Below are 16,871 nucleotides of genomic sequence, written 5' to 3'. Positions count from 1 at the left end.
AGAAGATAAATCTTGTTCCACTGGCAGATTTTTCTACTTATTTCAGGTGAAAATTTACTTGAAACAGGTTTACAATTGTCAAATAAAACGATAAAACAAAGTTTTGTCGACATTTCAACCTTTTTCATAAAATGTCTGACTTTTTTTCTCAACATTTCGACTATTTTCTCGAAATTTTGAGAAAAATGTTGAGAAAAAAGTCAAAATTTTGAGAAAAAAAGTCAAAATGTTGAGAAAAAAAGTCAAAATGTTGAGAAAAAAAGTCAAAAATTTTATGAAAAAAGTCGAAATGTCGAGAAGAAAAGTCAGACATTTTATGAAAAAGGTTGAAATGTCGACAAAACTTTGTTTTATCGTTTTATTTGACAATTTTCACCTGTTTCAAGTAAATTTTCACCTGAAATAAGTAGAAAAATCTGCCAGTGGAACAAGATTTATCTTCTCATTATAAGCAAAAAAATCTTGTCCCACTGGCAGATTTTTCTACTTATTTCAAGTGAAAATCTACTTGAAACAGAAGAAAATGGTTGTTTTTTCCAGTGATGAGTCTTGTTTTAAGTGGAATGAGATTTTTTGACTAAAAATGAGACATTTTAACTAGAAATAAGACAAATATTCTAGTTAAGATTTGGAGTTTTTGCTCCTCCGGTCTCCGCCGCCACTGAGCGCGCTCAGTGCGAGCATCGGACCGGGGGCGGAGTTTGGAGCCCAGGGGGCGGGGCTTGGGGGCGGAGCTCTGGTGGGTCAGGGAGCTAAACCGGACGCGGCTGCAGCTTAAACATGATTTCCCATGATGCCTAGCAGCAGTTACTGGAACAACTGGACAGAAGTGACAGATCAAGCTAGGACGTGAGTGTGAGTGTGTATATATATATAAGTGTTAGCGTGCTAGGCTAGCCGGAGGAGCAGCAGCCCCCGGTGGGCGTGGCCTGGGGCTCGTCATCAACGATCTGGACTCCCCTCCTGCTGGAAGCTGATTGGCCGGCTCCGTTCCCTCGGCTGCGCTCGTCGGCCTGGGCCGCCTCCATCATCCCTGAAACAGGTAGCATTAGCATTAGCACTGGGCCGCCTCCATCATCCCTGAAACAGGTAGCATTAGCATTAGCACTGAGCTGCCTCCATCATCCCTAAAGAGACACGTAGCATTAGCATTAGCACTGGGCCGCCTCCATCATCCCTGTAGAGACACGTAGCATTAGCATTAGCACTAGCACTGGGCCGCCTCCATCATCCCTGAAACAGGTAGCATTAGCATTAGCACTGGGCCGCCTCGATCATCCCTAAAGAGACACGTAGCATTAGCATTAGCACTGGGCCGCCTCCATCATCCCTAAAGAGACACGTAGCATTAGCATTAGCACTGGGCCGCCTCCATCATCCCTGAAACAGGTAGCACTAGCGTTAGCACTGAGCTGCCTCCATCATCCCTGAAACAGGTAGCATTAGCGTTAGCACTGAGCCGCCTCCATCATCCCTGTAGAGAGTAGCATTAGCATTAGCACTGGGCCGCCTCCATCATCCCTAAAGAGACACGTAGCATTAGCATTAGCACTGGGCCGCCTCCATCATCCCTAAAGAGACACGTAGCATTAGCATTAGCACTGGGCCGCCTCCATCATCCCTAAAGAGACACGTAGCATTAGCATTAGCACTGGGCCGCCTCCATCATCCCTGAAACAGGTAGCATTAGCACTAGCACTGGGCCGCCTCCATCATCCCTAAAGAGACACGTAGCATTAGCATTAGCACTGGGCCGCCTCCATCATCCCTGTAGAGAGTAGCATTAGCATTAGCACTGAGCTGCCTCCATCATCCCTGGAGAGAGTAGCATTAGCATTAGCACTGATACTACTGGTTCTAAAATGTCAAAAACGCACAAAAAAACGCACGAAATGTCGTGAAAAAAGTCAAAATTTTTGGGAAAAAAGTCAAAACGTCGAGAAAAAGTTGAAATTTCGACGAAAAAAAGTTGAAATTTCGTGAAAAAAGTCAAAATTTTGAGGAAAATATAAAAATAAATCGAAATTTAGCACTGGGCCTCCTCCATCATCCCTGTAGAGAGTAGCATTAGCATTAGCACTGGGCCTCCATCATCCCTGTAGAGAGTAGCATTAGCATTAGCACTGGGCCTCCATCATCCCTGTAGAGAGTAGCATTAGCATTAGCACTGGGCCTCCATCATCCCTGTAGAGAGTAGCATTAGCATTAGCACTGGGCCTCCATCATCCCTGTAGAGAGTAGCATTAGCGTTAGCACTGGGCCTCCATCATCCCTGTAGAGAGTAGCATTAGCGTTAGCACTGGGCCTCCATCATCCCTGTAGAGAGTAGCATTAGCGTTAGCACTGGGCCGCCTCCATCATCCCTGTAGAGAGTAGCATTAGCATTAGCACTGGGCCTCCATCATCCCTGTAGAGAGTAGCATTAGCGTTAGCACTGGGCCTCCATCATCCCTGTAGAGAGTAGCATTAGCATTAGCACTGGGCCTCCATCATCCCTGTAGAGAGTAGCATTAGCATTAGCACTGGGCCTCCATCATCCCTGTAGAGAGTAGCATTAGCGTTAGCACTGGGCCTCCATCGTCCCTGTAGAGAGTAGCATTAGCGTTAGCACTGGGCCTCCATCATCCCTGTAGAGAGTAGCATTAGCGTTAGCACTGGGCCTCCTCCATCATCCCTGTAGAGAGTAGCATTAGCATTAGCACTGGGCCTCCATCATCCCTGTAGAGAGTAGCATTAGCATTAGCACTGGGCCTCCATCATCCCTGTAGAGAGTAGCATTAGCGTTAGCACTGGGCCTCCATCATCCCTGTAGAGAGTAGCATTAGCGTTAGCACTGGGCCTCCATCATCCCTGTAGAGAGTAGCATTAGCATTAGCACTGGGCCTCCATCATCCCTGTAGAGAGTAGCATTAGCATTAGCACTGGGCCTCCATCATCCCTGTAGAGAGTAGTATTAGCATTAGCACTGGGCCTCCATCATCCCTGTAGAGAGTAGCATTAGCGTTAGCACTGGGCCTCCATCATCCCTGTAGAGAGTAGCATTAGCGTTAGCACTGGGCCTCAATCATCCCTGTAGAGAGTAGCATTAGCGTTAGCACTGGGCCGCCTCCATCATCCCTGTAGAGAGTAGCATTAGCATTAGCACTGGGCCTCCATCATCCCTGTAGAGAGTAGCATTAGCGTTAGCACTGGGCCTCCATCATCCCTGTAGAGAGTAGCATTAGCGTTAGCACTGGGCCTCCATCATCCCTGTAGAGAGTAGCATTAGCGTTAGCACTGGGCCTCCATCATCCCTGTAGAGAGTAGCATTAGCGTTAGCACTGGGCCTCCATCATCCCTGTAGAGAGTAGCATTAGCATTAGCACTGGGCCTCCATCATCCCTGTAGAGAGTAGCATTAGCATTAGCACTGGGCCTCCATCATCCCTGTAGAGAGTAGCATTAGCGTTAGCACTGGGCCTCCATCGTCCCTGTAGAGAGTAGCATTAGCGTTAGCACTGGGCCTCCATCATCCCTGTAGAGAGTAGCATTAGCGTTAGCACTGGGCCGCCTCCATCATCCCTGTAGAGAGTAGCATTAGCATTAGCACTGGGCCTCCATCATCCCTGTAGAGAGTAGCATTAGCATTAGCACTGGGCCTCCATCATCCCTGTAGAGAGTAGCATTAGCGTTAGCACTGGGCCTCCATCATCCCTGTAGAGAGTAGCATTAGCATTAGCACTGGGCCTCCATCATCCCTGTAGAGAGTAGCATTAGCGTTAGCACTGGGCCTCCATCATCCCTGTAGAGAGTAGCATTAGCATTAGCACTGGGCCTCCATCATCCCTGTAGAGAGTAGCATTAGCGTTAGCACTGGGCCTCCATCATCCCTGTAGAGAGTAGCATTAGCATTAGCACTGGGCCTCCATCATCCCTGTAGAGAGTAGCATTAGCGTTAGCACTGGGCTGCCTCCATCATCCCTGTAGAGAGTAGCATTAGCGTTAGCACTGGGCCTCCATCATCCCTGTAGGGGTGTCAAACTCATTTTTCTTGGCCGGCCGGATTTGACCAATTCTTTTCTCGCGGCCGCTCAAACAAAAACGGTGCGGAAATGTTCTTCTCTAATTCTTTTCTTTTTACTATTGTTATCTAATGCAATATCAGTTTAGTTAATTTTAAAGGAAATATGCACTTTGTTTACACTTGTTTATATTTCGCTTTTTTATAGGAAATTTAATTAAAAGCTAAATCTTTCTTATTACATCCGAGTGTTTCTTTGTGATTTAGAGATTTTTCCAGAACAATTAAGTGTATTTATCTTTAAAAATTGGCGAGGATATTTACGCCAGTGTGCCGAAAATCAGCACTTCTTTTAACTGTTTTACTTTGTCACTATCCTCGTATTCAAAACTGAAATTCTCCCAATAAATATCTTCTATCATCTTTTTTAGCAGTGATATTTTTCCTGCAAAAATATATAATAGTCAGTTAATAAAAATAAACGACCGTCTACAAAGAAATAAAATCAGTAAATGCATTCTAGAAAACTAAAAAAATGTGGAAAACTGCTCTTTGTGGAATAACGATGGATTTGTAGAACAAATATATTATGGGATATGCTGCGATTCATGGCAATTATTTATGCCTTCCTTTTTAGTAAATTATCATTTAGGTTTTTTGCGTTGGAAACTTCTCTCGGGCCCCATGTGGCCCGCGGGCCGCACGTTTAACACCCCTGCTGTAGAGAGTAGCATTAGCATTAGCACTGAGCCGCCTCCATCATCCCTGAAACACGTAGCATTAGCATTAGCATTAGCACTGAGCCGCCTCCATCATCCCTGAAACACGTAGCATTAGCATTAGCACTGAGCCGCCTCCATCATCCCTGGAGAGAGTAGCATTAGCATTAGCATTAGCACTGGGCCGCCTCCATCATTCCTGAAACACGTAGCATTAGCATTAGCACTGAGCCGCCTCCATCATCCCTGAAACACGTAGCATTAGCATTAGCACTGAGCCGCCTCCGTCATCCCTGAAACACGTAGCATTAGCATTAGCATTAGCACTGAGCCGCCTCCATCATCCCTGGAGAGAGTAGCATTAGCATTAGCATTAGCACTGGGCGGCCTCCATCATTCCTGAAACACGTAGCATTAGCATTAGCACTGAGCCGCCTCCATCATCCCTGGAGAGAGTAGCATTAGCATTAGCACTGGGCCGCCTCCATCATTCCTGAAACACGTAGCATTAGCACTGAGCCGCCTCCATCATCCCTGAAACACGTAGCATTAGCATTAGCATTAGCACTGAGCCGCCTCCATCATCCCTGAAACACGTAGCATTAGCATTAGCATTAGCACTGAGCCGCCTCCATCATCCCTGGAGAGAGTAGCATTAGCATTAGCACTGGGCCGCCTCCATCATCCCTAAAGAGAGTAGCATTAGCAGCGTTAGCACTGAGCTAACCATCATCCCTGGAGAGAGGTAGCGTTAGCAGCGTTAGCACTGAGCCGCCTCCATCATCCCCAAAGACACGTAGCATTAGCGGGGTTAGCGGGGTTAGCACTGACACGCCTGCATCATTACTAAAGACACGTAGCATTACAGTGTTAGCACTGAGCTAACCATCATCCCTAAAGACACGTAGCATTACAGCGTTAGCGGGGTTAGCGCTGAGCCGACAGAGCGGTTTGGCCGATCGCTCTGGTCACAATCTCCCTGGTGGAATGTAAACAAGGTGACTCTGCCCCCACTAGCCCTCCCCTCTCAGGAACACCTGTGGGTGCATCAGGTGTGTAACAGATGTGTGTAGGTGTGTGTGTGTGTGTGTGTGTGTGTGTGTGTGTAACAGGTGTGTGTGTGTGTGTGTGTGTGTGGGTGTATCAGGTGTGTGTACAGGTGTGTGTGTGTGTGTGTGTGTGTGTGTGTGTGTGTGTGTATCAGGTGTGTGTAGGTGTGTATTTCCTCACGTTTACACAGGTCCAGGTGTGTGTGTGTGTGTGTGTGTGTGTGTTTATCAGGTGAGTACAGGTGTGTGTGTAGGTGTATCCAGGTGTGAATCTCCTCACGTTTACACAGGTCCAGGAACAGTTCCTCGATCCCCTTGTTCAGCTTGGCTGATGTGTGTGTGTTTACAGGTGTATCAGGTGTGTGTACAGGTGTGTGTACAGGTGTGTGTAGGTGTGTACAGGTGTGTGTACAGGTGTATATAGGTGTATTTCCTCACGTTTACACAGGTCCAGGAACAGTTCCTCGATCCCCTTGTTCAGCTTGGCTGATGTGTGTGTGTTTACAGGTGTGTGTACAGGTGTGTATTAGGTATATTCAGGTGTGTAACAGGTGTGTGTAGGTGTGTGTAGGTGTGTATTTCTCACGTTTACACAGGTCCAGGAACAGTTCCTCGATCCCCTTGTTCAGCTTGGCTGATGTGTGTGTGTTTACAGGTGTGTGTACAGGTGTGTATTAGGTATATTCAGGTGTGTAACAGGTGTGTGTAGGTGTGTGTAGGTGTGTATTCCTCACGTTTACACAGGTCCAGGAACAGTTCCTCGATCCCCTTGTTCAGCTTGGCTGACGTGTGATAATGTCTGGCTCCCACCGACTCTGCATAACTGGAAATAAATACCACACATTTACCGTATCGACCCGGATACAAGACGACCTGATTATAAGACGACTCCCTCTTTTTCAAGACTCAAGTTTGAAAAAACACTTTTTGAACACCAAATTAAATTTTTATACAGAAAATAATGACAGTACATCTAGGACTGGGCGATATGGACCAAAAGTCATATCTGGATATTTTCTAGCTGAATGTTGATACTCGATATATATCCATATTTTTTCTGTGCCATAATTGGGGTTTCCCCCAAAGCATTATAGCATAGCATCTCTGTTAGCTTCTCTGTTAGCTTCTCTGTTAGCTTCTCTGTTAGCTTCTCTGTTAGCATCTCTGTTAGCATCTCTGTTAGCATCTCCGTTAGCATCTCCGTTAGCATCTCCGTTAGCATCTCTCTTAGCATCTCTGTTAGCATCTCTGTTAGCATCCCTGTTAGCATCCCTGTTAGCATCCCTGTTAGCATCCCTGTTAGCATCCCTGTTAGCATCTCTCTTAGCATCTCTCTTAGCATCTTTGTTAGCATCTCTGTTAGCATCTCTGTTAGCATCTCCGTTAGCATCTCTCTTAGCATCTCTGTTAGCATCTCTGTTAGCATCCCTGTTAGCATCCCTGTTAGCATCCCTGTTAGCATCCCTGTTAGCATCTCTCTTAGCATCTCTCTTAGCATCTCTGTTAGCATCTCTGTTAGCATCTCTGTTAGCATCCCTGTTAGCATCTCTCTTAGCATCTCTCTTAGCATCTCTGTTAGCTTGTGGAGAACTTGAACAGTTGGTGCTGAATAAATACGTTTTTTCCCTCTGTAAACATCTGTTAACATCTGTAACATCTGTAACATCTGTAACATCTGTAAACATCTGTAAACATCTGTAAACATCTGTAACATCTGTAACATCTGTAACATTAAATGATGTTAAATGATGTGTTCTCACCTTTCAGCCTCTTCCACTGAAACGTGTCTGTCTTTGTCCAAATCTATTTTATTACCTGCACAAACACAAAACACACATTTTACTTGTTTAATAAAACTTTGTTCAACTTAATAGTTTTTACATTCGTTGATATTCATAAAAATAAACTAATCTAACGTAAAGACTCACCTACTATACATAAACAAATCTCGTTCCCCAACATTTTCCTCAGCTCCTTCACCCAGTTCTTCACCTGTAACAGAAACAACTCGTTAGTTTAATCTGGACAGAAACAACTAGTTAGTTTATACAACTCTACAACATGGAATTGATTAACTGGTCTCTCAGCACAACCAGAAGTCAGGGGGTAAGGGAGCCCTCCTGCCCCCATGGGATGTTTTTTACTGGATACACAATGGATTCCTGGAAACATTGGAAACCGTTGTGTTTGGTGATTCTGTCTGTCGAGGACGTTGAAGATGCTTCATAATTGGATTTATGATAGCAGGATTTCTCTTGATCGGAGGAGGGGGATTCCTGGTCTACCGACAAACGCGTAATTCGTCGACAGCTGTTCTGGCTCTTTCAGAGCTGCCGGACGTGGCTGAAGGATCAAGCAAGGTGATCAACACTCAGACTTTAACGCTGGGGGAGCAAAGCCGTAAGCTGGATGTGATTCTTGAACAGAATCTCAGGCTGGCGGCGTCTTTGAGCTCATTGGCAAGATGGAGAAGACCTTGGAGAAGTTGGAAGCTCGGCTTGGCGGGAATTGATCACAAATTCGTCTGATTGGAGTCGCCATTGATGAACCAGAGACTAAAGGCAGACGGAAAATTACTGAGTCTGTCTGTTTTCAATATAATTGTTGATTCTATAATCTGACCTTGACAGAGCGGTTTGGCCGATCACTCTGGTCACAATCTCCCTGGTGGAATGTAAACAAGGTGACTCTGCCCCCACTAACCCTCCCCTCTCAGGGGAGGGCCACAGGTCTGAAAGCACCTTAGATGAGACCTTAGACCTGACCTTTGACCTGAACTTAGACCTGGATCTTAGACCTGGATCTTAGACCCCCCCCAGACCAGTTCCAGACCAGAACCAGGACCGGTACCTTCTGGAAGGAGTCTTCGTCTGTGATGTCGTAGACCAGGATGGCCCCGTTGGAGTCTCTGTAGTAGATGGGACCGAGGGCGTGGAACCGCTCCTGCCCCGCCGTGTCCTAAAGAGAGAGGTCTGGTTAGTCCTGGGGGGTCTGGGACCAGGACCAGGACCAGAGACCACCGGGACCAGCCCAGACCCCGGCCCAGAGCCCCCCCACGTCTACTATTTATGTTTGTCAAGGACTAAAGATGGAAATTAGCTTGTAGCTAACTCTGGTTCAGCCATCTTTTAAATATAATAAATAAATACATAAATAAATACATAAACTTACCCAGATGGCCAGGTTCACCCTCTTCCCCGTGATGTTCAGCTTCTTGGTGAGGAAGGAGGCCTGGAGGAAGAGGAGACACCGTTACCATGGAAACCACATCAGTGTTCACACCGTTACCATGGAAACCACACCAGGCACCCCAGTGGTCAGTAGAGGACCTGCAGGTTACTTTATTTACTTTATTTGTCCCCAAGGGGGTGATTAGTTTCGCGACAGGAGAAGCACACAATGGTAAATATTAGGGGTGGGCAAAAATATTGATACGGCAATATATCGCGATACATAGTCTCCCGATACGATATCAATATTCAATGTCTCGACACTTTGACTTTTTTTCTCGACATTTCGACTTTTTTTCTCGACATTTTGACTTTTTTTCTCGACATTTCGACTTTTTTTCTCGACATTTCGACTTTTTTTCTCGACATTTCGACTTTTTTTCTCGACATTTCGACTTTTTTTCTCGACATTTTGACTTTTTTTCTCGACATTTCGACTTTTTTTCTCTACATTTTGACTTTTTTTCCTCAACAGTTCGACTTTTTTTCTCGACATTTCGACTTTTTTGTTATTTTGTGATTTCAGTGTGGGTGAGACGCTGCATTTTATTTTGAGTATGTTGTATCTAAGAATAATGCACACACTGCACTTTTCATTGTGTTTCAGTGTGTTTTTTGATGCAAATATGTTGCATAATTAAAATGGAAAGTTTGAATTACATTGTTTTGACTCAGTCTGTCCAATGAATTATCACTAACATCTGATGTACATTTATACAACTGGGATTTTAAGATGTGTAATGCATTTTTAAATTTTTCGGTGAACTATGTAGAATATCGTGATATATCGTGATATATCGCATAATCAGGATATCGCAATTTGTATCGTATCGTGGCTCAAGTATCGTGATGCGTATCGTATCGTGAGGTCCTTCCCGATACCCACGCCTAGTAAATATACATAATAAGTTACAACAGGTTACACATCATAGTACAGACCTAAGGTTAAGAGGGATAGAAGAAGGATAAAACATCGTCACCAGGGAAGAATCCACCTGGAATTTAGAAAGTTTTCGGAGACAGAAAAGGCGCTGCTGCTTTTCTTAAATATTGAGTCTGAATTTTTTCCAAATGACAGTTTGTTGTCAATAATAGTACCTAAATATTTATAGGACTCAACTATTTCAACTTCTTCACCCTCAATCACTTTCCTTACAGGAGAAGCTGCACGTCTGAAATCCATACACATATCCTTTGTCTTTAAGATATTCAAAGATAAAAAAGATTCCTCGCACCATTTTAAAAGTATTCAAACACAGGACCGTGTGAAGTCTCAGTATTATGCAGCAGGATCACTAGAACAGTGTCATCTGCAAACTTCAGAATATGACCGTCAGCTGGACCTGCAGGTCCAGATCCAGACCTGCAGGTCCAGATGAATCAGCTGGAGGTCACATGACCAGTCAGCTGGTTGAAGGAAGAAAAAATAGGTTTTGTGTCCTGAAATGTCCGTCATTCTCAAAACAGTCATATCAGCTATGCACCTGTTGTTTAATGTAACTGTGAGAGAGGCGCTTGTTCACACGGGGTCTTATTGTGAGAGGCTTGAGTAAAAGGTATAAAGACGAGAAAGCCGGAAGTCAGAGTCAGAGTCTGCTGTGGGTCTAGTGCACGATGCCCAGCCGGGGTTTTTATGGCTACTCTGCCTGGACTGTCCGGCTCTCCAGTCCTTCTGTGTTAAGGTAAGAGGTAGGGCTGCACGATTAATCGTTAAAAAAAAATCGCGATCTCGATTCATGCTTGAACGCGATCTCATTTCCAAATGACGACGATTAAAAAAAAAAAATGTTTTTTTTTTTTTTTTTTTTTTTTTAAAGATGGCTGCATAAAAAAAGGACTAGGCCTATGTTGTAGGTTGTTGTAGTCCTGTCATGGTCAACTATCATGTTGTCATGTTTGTTATATTTTGTTAATGATTGTGGATTACATTTGGAGAAACATCTACCTTTCTCATCACCTGACACATATTGCACATAAATATTGTTAAAATTGTTATTGTTAAAATTATTTAAAGACGAGAGAGATGTTTATTGTTTTTATGTTCAATGTCAGCTGTTACAGCAAAAAGCAGCCAGAGGAATAATTTGTTGCCTCAGAACTACAGGATCTGTTACAAGTCCCCTTTCTGAAAGGGTGTTCAACTCAGGGAGGAACAAATATTGTTCAATAGTTATCATTGTTTAAATTATTTAAAGGTTTGTGTAAAGAAGACAAGAGATGTTTATTGTTATTATATGTTTGTTCAGCTGTTGCAAAGTTAAAGTAATAAGTGCAATAAATTTTATATTGGAAAAAAATCGTTAGAGAATCGTGATCTCAATTCTAAGCAAAAAAATCGTGATTCTCATTTTGTCCAGAATCGTGCAGCCCTAATAAGACGTACATTGCCAAGCCCCTATGTAATTGTATTTTGCTCTGTCATTTGCGGGGGATAACTTGACACAGAGTTATCCTAGCGAAAGGGCAATTGTGTGTGAGTCTTCTATGCAAATGCTTGCTTTTCTGGCTAATAAATGTATTCATTATAGCAAAAGCGAGTGTGTGTGTGTGTGTGATTCATTTTTGCACAGCCGACCACTCCCGAGCCTAACGTGAGTTTCTCCCAAAACACAGGTTCATGTCCCGCCTGCAGATAAAACCAGTCCTGGTTCTTATCAGGGGTTCAGTCTGGAGTCTGGCTCAATGTGAGAAGTTACAAAGCAGTTTCACAAGTCTGGTTTCAACACCCGGGTCTCTGCCGTCTCTGCAGTCTACACTAATCTACACCTCCTGAAAAGGTTCTGTGATACTTTGCAGCTTTTGTTCTGTCACGTTTCTTGTTCCATATTTGTGTTTTATGTAAATCTGGTCTGATGGAAACACTGATTTCCTGCTGGAGGAAATAATAAATGTAAATCTGTTCTTTCCCCGTAAAGAGGCTCAAACCAACTCTCACTGAGGCGTTTACATGGGAAGTTTCATTCAGAATTAAAGTTAAATCTGATTTAAAATGAGTAAAAATGAGCATGTAAACACCTAATTCCCAATGAAAACGGCCATTCTGAATTAAACTTAATTCCAAAGTAAGGGGCTGGTTTATTCCCATTTTAAATCCCAATAGAATAATTCCATGATCATGTTTACACTCATCCAAAAAATAAATACAATTTAAAACAATAAAAAAAAATAAATAAAAGAATTTTAAAAATAAATAATAATTTAAAAAAAAGTTTAAAGACATTTAAAAACATAAAGAAAATAAGAAAGAAAAAAATAAAGAAAAAATAACAAAAAAAAAAAAATTAAAAAATTAAAATAAAACATCATCTCATGATGAGGCGTGATGGAGCAGTAATTTGTAGCTCGTGCTGGAGCTGGTTCACCAGAGACCAGACCCAGCTCTCCCTGAGGGCCCGAGGCCTCTAACCCCCCCCTGAAGGTCTGGTCCTCTACCCCCCCCCCCTGATGATCATAAGGTTATTGTGTCTACAGCAGCAGCATTAGCATTAGCATTAGCAGCAGCAGCAATAAATCAATAAATCTGATTTAAAATTAGTAAAAATGACCAGGTAAACACCTAATTCTGAATGAAAATGGCCATTCTGCATTAAACTTAATTCCAAAGTGGCTGGTTTATAGAATAATTCTGCAATCATGTTTACATTCATTCAGAAAAAAATAAATAAAAAGAAAAAAAAAGTTTAAAGACATTTAAAAACATAAAGAAAATAAGAAAGAAAAAAATAAAGAAAAAATAACAAAAAAATAAATTAAAAAATTAAAATAAAATATCATCTCATGATGAGGCGTGATGGAGCAGTAATTTGTAGCTCGTGCTGGAGACGGTTCACCAGAGACCAGACCCCCCCCTCCCTCCCTGAGGGCCCGGGGCCTCTAAGGACTCTACCCCCCCCAGATGATCATAAGGGTTATTGTGTCTGCAGCAGCATTAGCATTAGCATTAGCATTAGCAGCAGCAGCAGACGGGACTCGTGAGCCGGTTCAGCCCGGGGCTACGATGCTGCTGGATCAGCTGACCCGGGATGATCCAGTGTCTGGGTCTGATATCTGGCCTGGCCCACTCAGGAGACACGTCCTTGCAGTTGTAAGGGTTTTAAAATGGGCCTAATCTACAGACGGCCACGCCCATCAGGAGACCTGACCTTACACTGGCTACCTGTTAGTTCTCGTGTTGATTTAAACGTTCTTTTATTAGTTTATAGAGCGCTGCATGGGCTGGAACCAGAGTAGATTTCAGAGATGTTTTTATTCTCTGAACCAGGAAGGAACTTCCTTTCTAGCTGTTTTACAGAGTAGAAGTAAAACATTTATCTGCTCCAGAGTAGAACTAAGTACTCCAGTACTACACAGTAGAACTAAAACATGTATCTGTTCCAGAGTAGAAGTAAAACATTTGCTGCTTTTAGCCACTAGGCTCCAAAACTAAAAACTCATCTCTTTGCTCTGGCTTTTATGTAGCATCAAATTTTATATTTTTATTGTGTTTAACATTTTTTAGAGGTATTTGTTTTATTTATTTATGTTTTTATTATTGTTATATTTTATTGTTGTGGACTAATTATTTTTTTAGCCTTAATTCTTGAACTTCTATCATTATTTCATTTTAATTATATTGTGTCAGTGTGCATTAGTCTCCCAGCTTTTATTTATTTACATTTTTATTTTGCTTATTTTTCAGTGGAAATGTTAGGACTTTGTATTTCCTGTACGTGGATGAAGGTGCTGTATAGATAACATGTGATTGATCGATGATTGATGGAAGGGGGCGTGGCCTCCAGGAGGGGCGTGGCCTCTAGGAGGGGGCGTGGCCTCTAGGAGGGGCGTGGCCTCTAGGAGGGGGCGTTGCCTCTAGGAGGGGGCGTGGCCTCTAGGAGGGGGCGTGTCCTCTAGGAGGGGGCGTGGCCTCTAGGAGGGCGTGGCCTCTAGGAGGGGGCGTTGCCTCTAGGAGGGGGCGTGGCCTCTAGAAGGGGCGTGGCCTCCAGAAGGGGGCGTGGCCTCTATAAGGGGGCGTGGTCGTCTCTACAAATATCAACACTGAAAATGGCATCGCCGGTATGAAGTTTTACAACGTCTGAATAAGACGAAACATTTGCAGTTTGCAAGGTGTGTCCAAAGGAAACACCCGAGGAGGAATGTTAAAAAGAATTTCAACACAATGAAGATCAGACATTTGAAAGTTTCTCACATCAAGGATTATATAAAGAACAGGAGGTGCAGCTGCTAACGGATTCATACTGATCATCATTTCTGTTGTAGAAACATCAGGTTTAAACACGTTGTAGCAGCTTGGATCCCGGTTAGTGCTGCTGCGTTGTAAATATTTTACTGATGAATGTCCACCTTAGTTTTACCAGAATATTAACATCCAAACCCTGACCAGGACGACAGTCGTGTCATTCACTTCACCAGAGACATTTAGATTCTACTGTGAAGAGTTTCCTCACACCCGGCGGATGCTATCGCTAAAGCTTTAGCACACCTTGATAATTCATTTTTATTTTCCTCAGCAAAACTAATGTTTTTAGAGGGTGAAATATTGCACATCAACCTGAAATAAAACAATTCATTCCACCTTTATCTGCACTGCAGACTCTCCCAATTTGATATGAACTGAATATTTACACCAAATATTTGCGCTAGTTTATCAACCTCAGATAGGCTGTTCATATCTCTGCATTATTTAATATTAATTTCATCTGTCTACTCTTTATTTTTGTCTAACTTATTACCAACAGTACCAGGCAATATCTTAAACCTCCCTCTTGTATAGAACTTTATAATCTGTATATATGTATTTACTAGAATACTTTCTGCTCTGTACTTGTAACAACCATAAAGTTCATTCTAATCTAATCTAATCTCCTCATTTTGATTCCTAATAATACTCTGTCAGTGTCGTGTACATGAGATAATATTGATGAATTTATGGATTTCACACTGTGATCAGTGATCGGTCCTCCAATCCTGATCGTGCAGCTGCTGATCAACTTCTACTCTCATCATCCAGTCTGTTCTCTGATTCCATCACTGGTTCTGATCCTCCAAACTAGACAGAACCTGGTCCAGGTCCTGGTCCTGGTCTACAGATCTCTGTAACCAGAACCTCCAGATCAGAGACAGTTTCTCCCCCAGATCTGCTGATGATCCTCACTATAGAGAAATCAATCACTGTATAATAATAATAATAATAATAATAATAATAATAATAATAATAATAATATCATCCATCATCTATATCCATTGTTTCCTCTGCAGGGTCACGGGGGTCTGCTGGAGCTGATCCCAGATCATTACAGGTAGAGGCAGATACACCTGGACAGGTATCCACTATATATAATATATATAATATATATATATATATATATATATATGTGTGTGTATATATATATACATATATATACACAGGAAACAGAGAAACTACACTACATTATACACTTTAGAAGATATAAACTTATAAACGTTATACTTTATAAGGCTGCAGAAAGGCGGTGGTGATGAGTTTGTGTTGGGGGATCGGGGAGTTGGGGTCGTGTGAAGGTTCTACTCACCTGCAGAGTAGTGATGTGTTAGTGCAGGGGTTAGTAGTGGTGGTTCAGGGTTAGGTGTTAGTATAGATATCTAGATCTAACCCCAGGTTAGAGGGGTTTGTGTTCTGGTTCTGGTTCTGGTTCTTACCTGTAAAGTAGTGATGTGTTTATCACTGAACTTGTTCTCGCAGTACCAGAACCAGAGGGGTGTTAGTGGTGGTTAGTAGTGGTGTTATGGTGGTGTAGGTGGTTGTGTAGGTGGTGGTGGTGCTGTAGGTGGTGTAGTGTAGTGTTCTGGTTCTGGTTCTTACCTGTAGAGTAGTGATGTGTTTATCACTGAACTTGTTCTCGCAGTACCGCAGAACCAGAGAGGTGTTAGTGGTGGTGGTAGTGGTGTTATGGTTGGGGTTAGTGGTGGTGTAGGTGGTGGTGGTGGTGTAGGTGGTGTAGGTGGTGTAGTGTAGTGTAGTGTTCTGGTTCTGGTTCTTACCTGTAAGGTGGTGATGTGTTTATCACTGAACTTGTTCTCGCAGTACCAGAACCAGAGACGTGTTAGTGTTGGTTGGTAGTGGTGTTATGGTGGTGTAGGGGTTGTGTAGGTGTAGGTGGTGGTGGTGGTGTAGTGTTCTGGTTCTTACCTGCAGGGTGGTGATGTGTTTATCACTGAACTTGTTCTCGCAGTACCAGAACCAGAGACGTTTTAGTGGTAGTGGTAGTGGTGTTATGGTGGTGTAGGGGTTAGTGGTTGTGTAGGTGTAGGTGGTGTAGGTGGTGTAGGTGGTGTAGGTGGTGTAGGTGGTGTAGTGTAGTGTTCTGGTTCTTACCTGCAGAGTAGTGATGTGTTTATCACTGAACTTGTTCTCGCAGTACCGCAGAACCAGGGACGTCTTCCCCACACAACCTTCTCCCAGCAGAACCGCCTTGAACGAGAAGCTCCGGCCGGACGCCATCGGAACCGGGACCGGGACCAGGAACCAGCAGGAACCGGGGGGTTCGGAGCCCCGGGGGGCGCACACAATAACAACAACAAACAAACAACCAGGGGGGTCGGGGCCCCGGAATGGAGCCGGTAAACAAACACACAGCCGGTAGCAGGGACCAGGAGAAAAACCAGGAACAGGAGCCGCAGCTACATCCGACTTTAATCACCAGAACCGTCAACAGCCGCTCAACGACACTCGGAACCGGCTCTGAGCGAAGACCGGGTCTAGAAGAGAGCCGGGTCTAAAGGACGACCAGATCCGGGTCTAAGCTCCGTCCGAACCCGCTGTTATTAGAGAATAATCCAGAAACTAATGGCGTCTCTGAGCTAGCAGCTAGCAGGCTAGTCCCAGATCGTTTATTTAG

General features: G+C 43.6%; 1 protein-coding gene across 1 annotated transcript; it reads right to left on the bottom strand.

Moving 5' to 3' along the window:
• Positions 1–539: 539 nt before the first annotated feature.
• Positions 540–16,854, bottom strand: rab21 (RAB21, member RAS oncogene family). Its single transcript, XM_061714813.1, has 7 exons — positions 16,349–16,854; positions 8,939–8,998; positions 8,618–8,725; positions 7,696–7,759; positions 7,528–7,582; positions 6,502–6,590; positions 540–1,033 (listed from the first exon to the last, which is right to left on the bottom strand). Exons 1-7 carry the CDS (start codon positions 16,472–16,474, stop codon positions 894–896), a joined length of 642 nt encoding a protein of 213 aa, XP_061570797.1. The 5' UTR covers positions 16,475–16,854; the 3' UTR covers positions 540–893.
• Positions 16,855–16,871: the final 17 nt, after the last annotated feature.

The sequence above is a fragment of the Cololabis saira genome, chromosome 23, assembly GCF_033807715.1.
Source record: "Cololabis saira isolate AMF1-May2022 chromosome 23, fColSai1.1, whole genome shotgun sequence".
Taxonomy (NCBI): domain Eukaryota; kingdom Metazoa; phylum Chordata; class Actinopteri; order Beloniformes; family Belonidae; genus Cololabis; species Cololabis saira.
Note: the sequence above shows the minus strand (reverse complement) of the source record. Positions and strands in the feature narration are given on the sequence as shown.

Excerpts from the sequence above, each read along its gene's own strand:
- rab21 (XM_061714813.1), bottom strand. The coding sequence starts at position 16,474 with ATGGCGTCCGGCCGGAGCTTCTCGTTCAAGGCGGTTCTGCTGGGAGAA. Across the intron at positions 7,760-8,617 it reads ACGAAGACTCCTTCCAGAAG|GTGAAGAACTGGGTGAAGGA; the intron begins GTACCGGTCCTG and ends TTTCTGTTACAG. Across the intron at positions 6,591-7,527 it reads TCAGTGGAAGAGGCTGAAAG|TTATGCAGAGTCGGTGGGAG; the intron begins GTGAGAACACAT and ends ATTTATTTCCAG.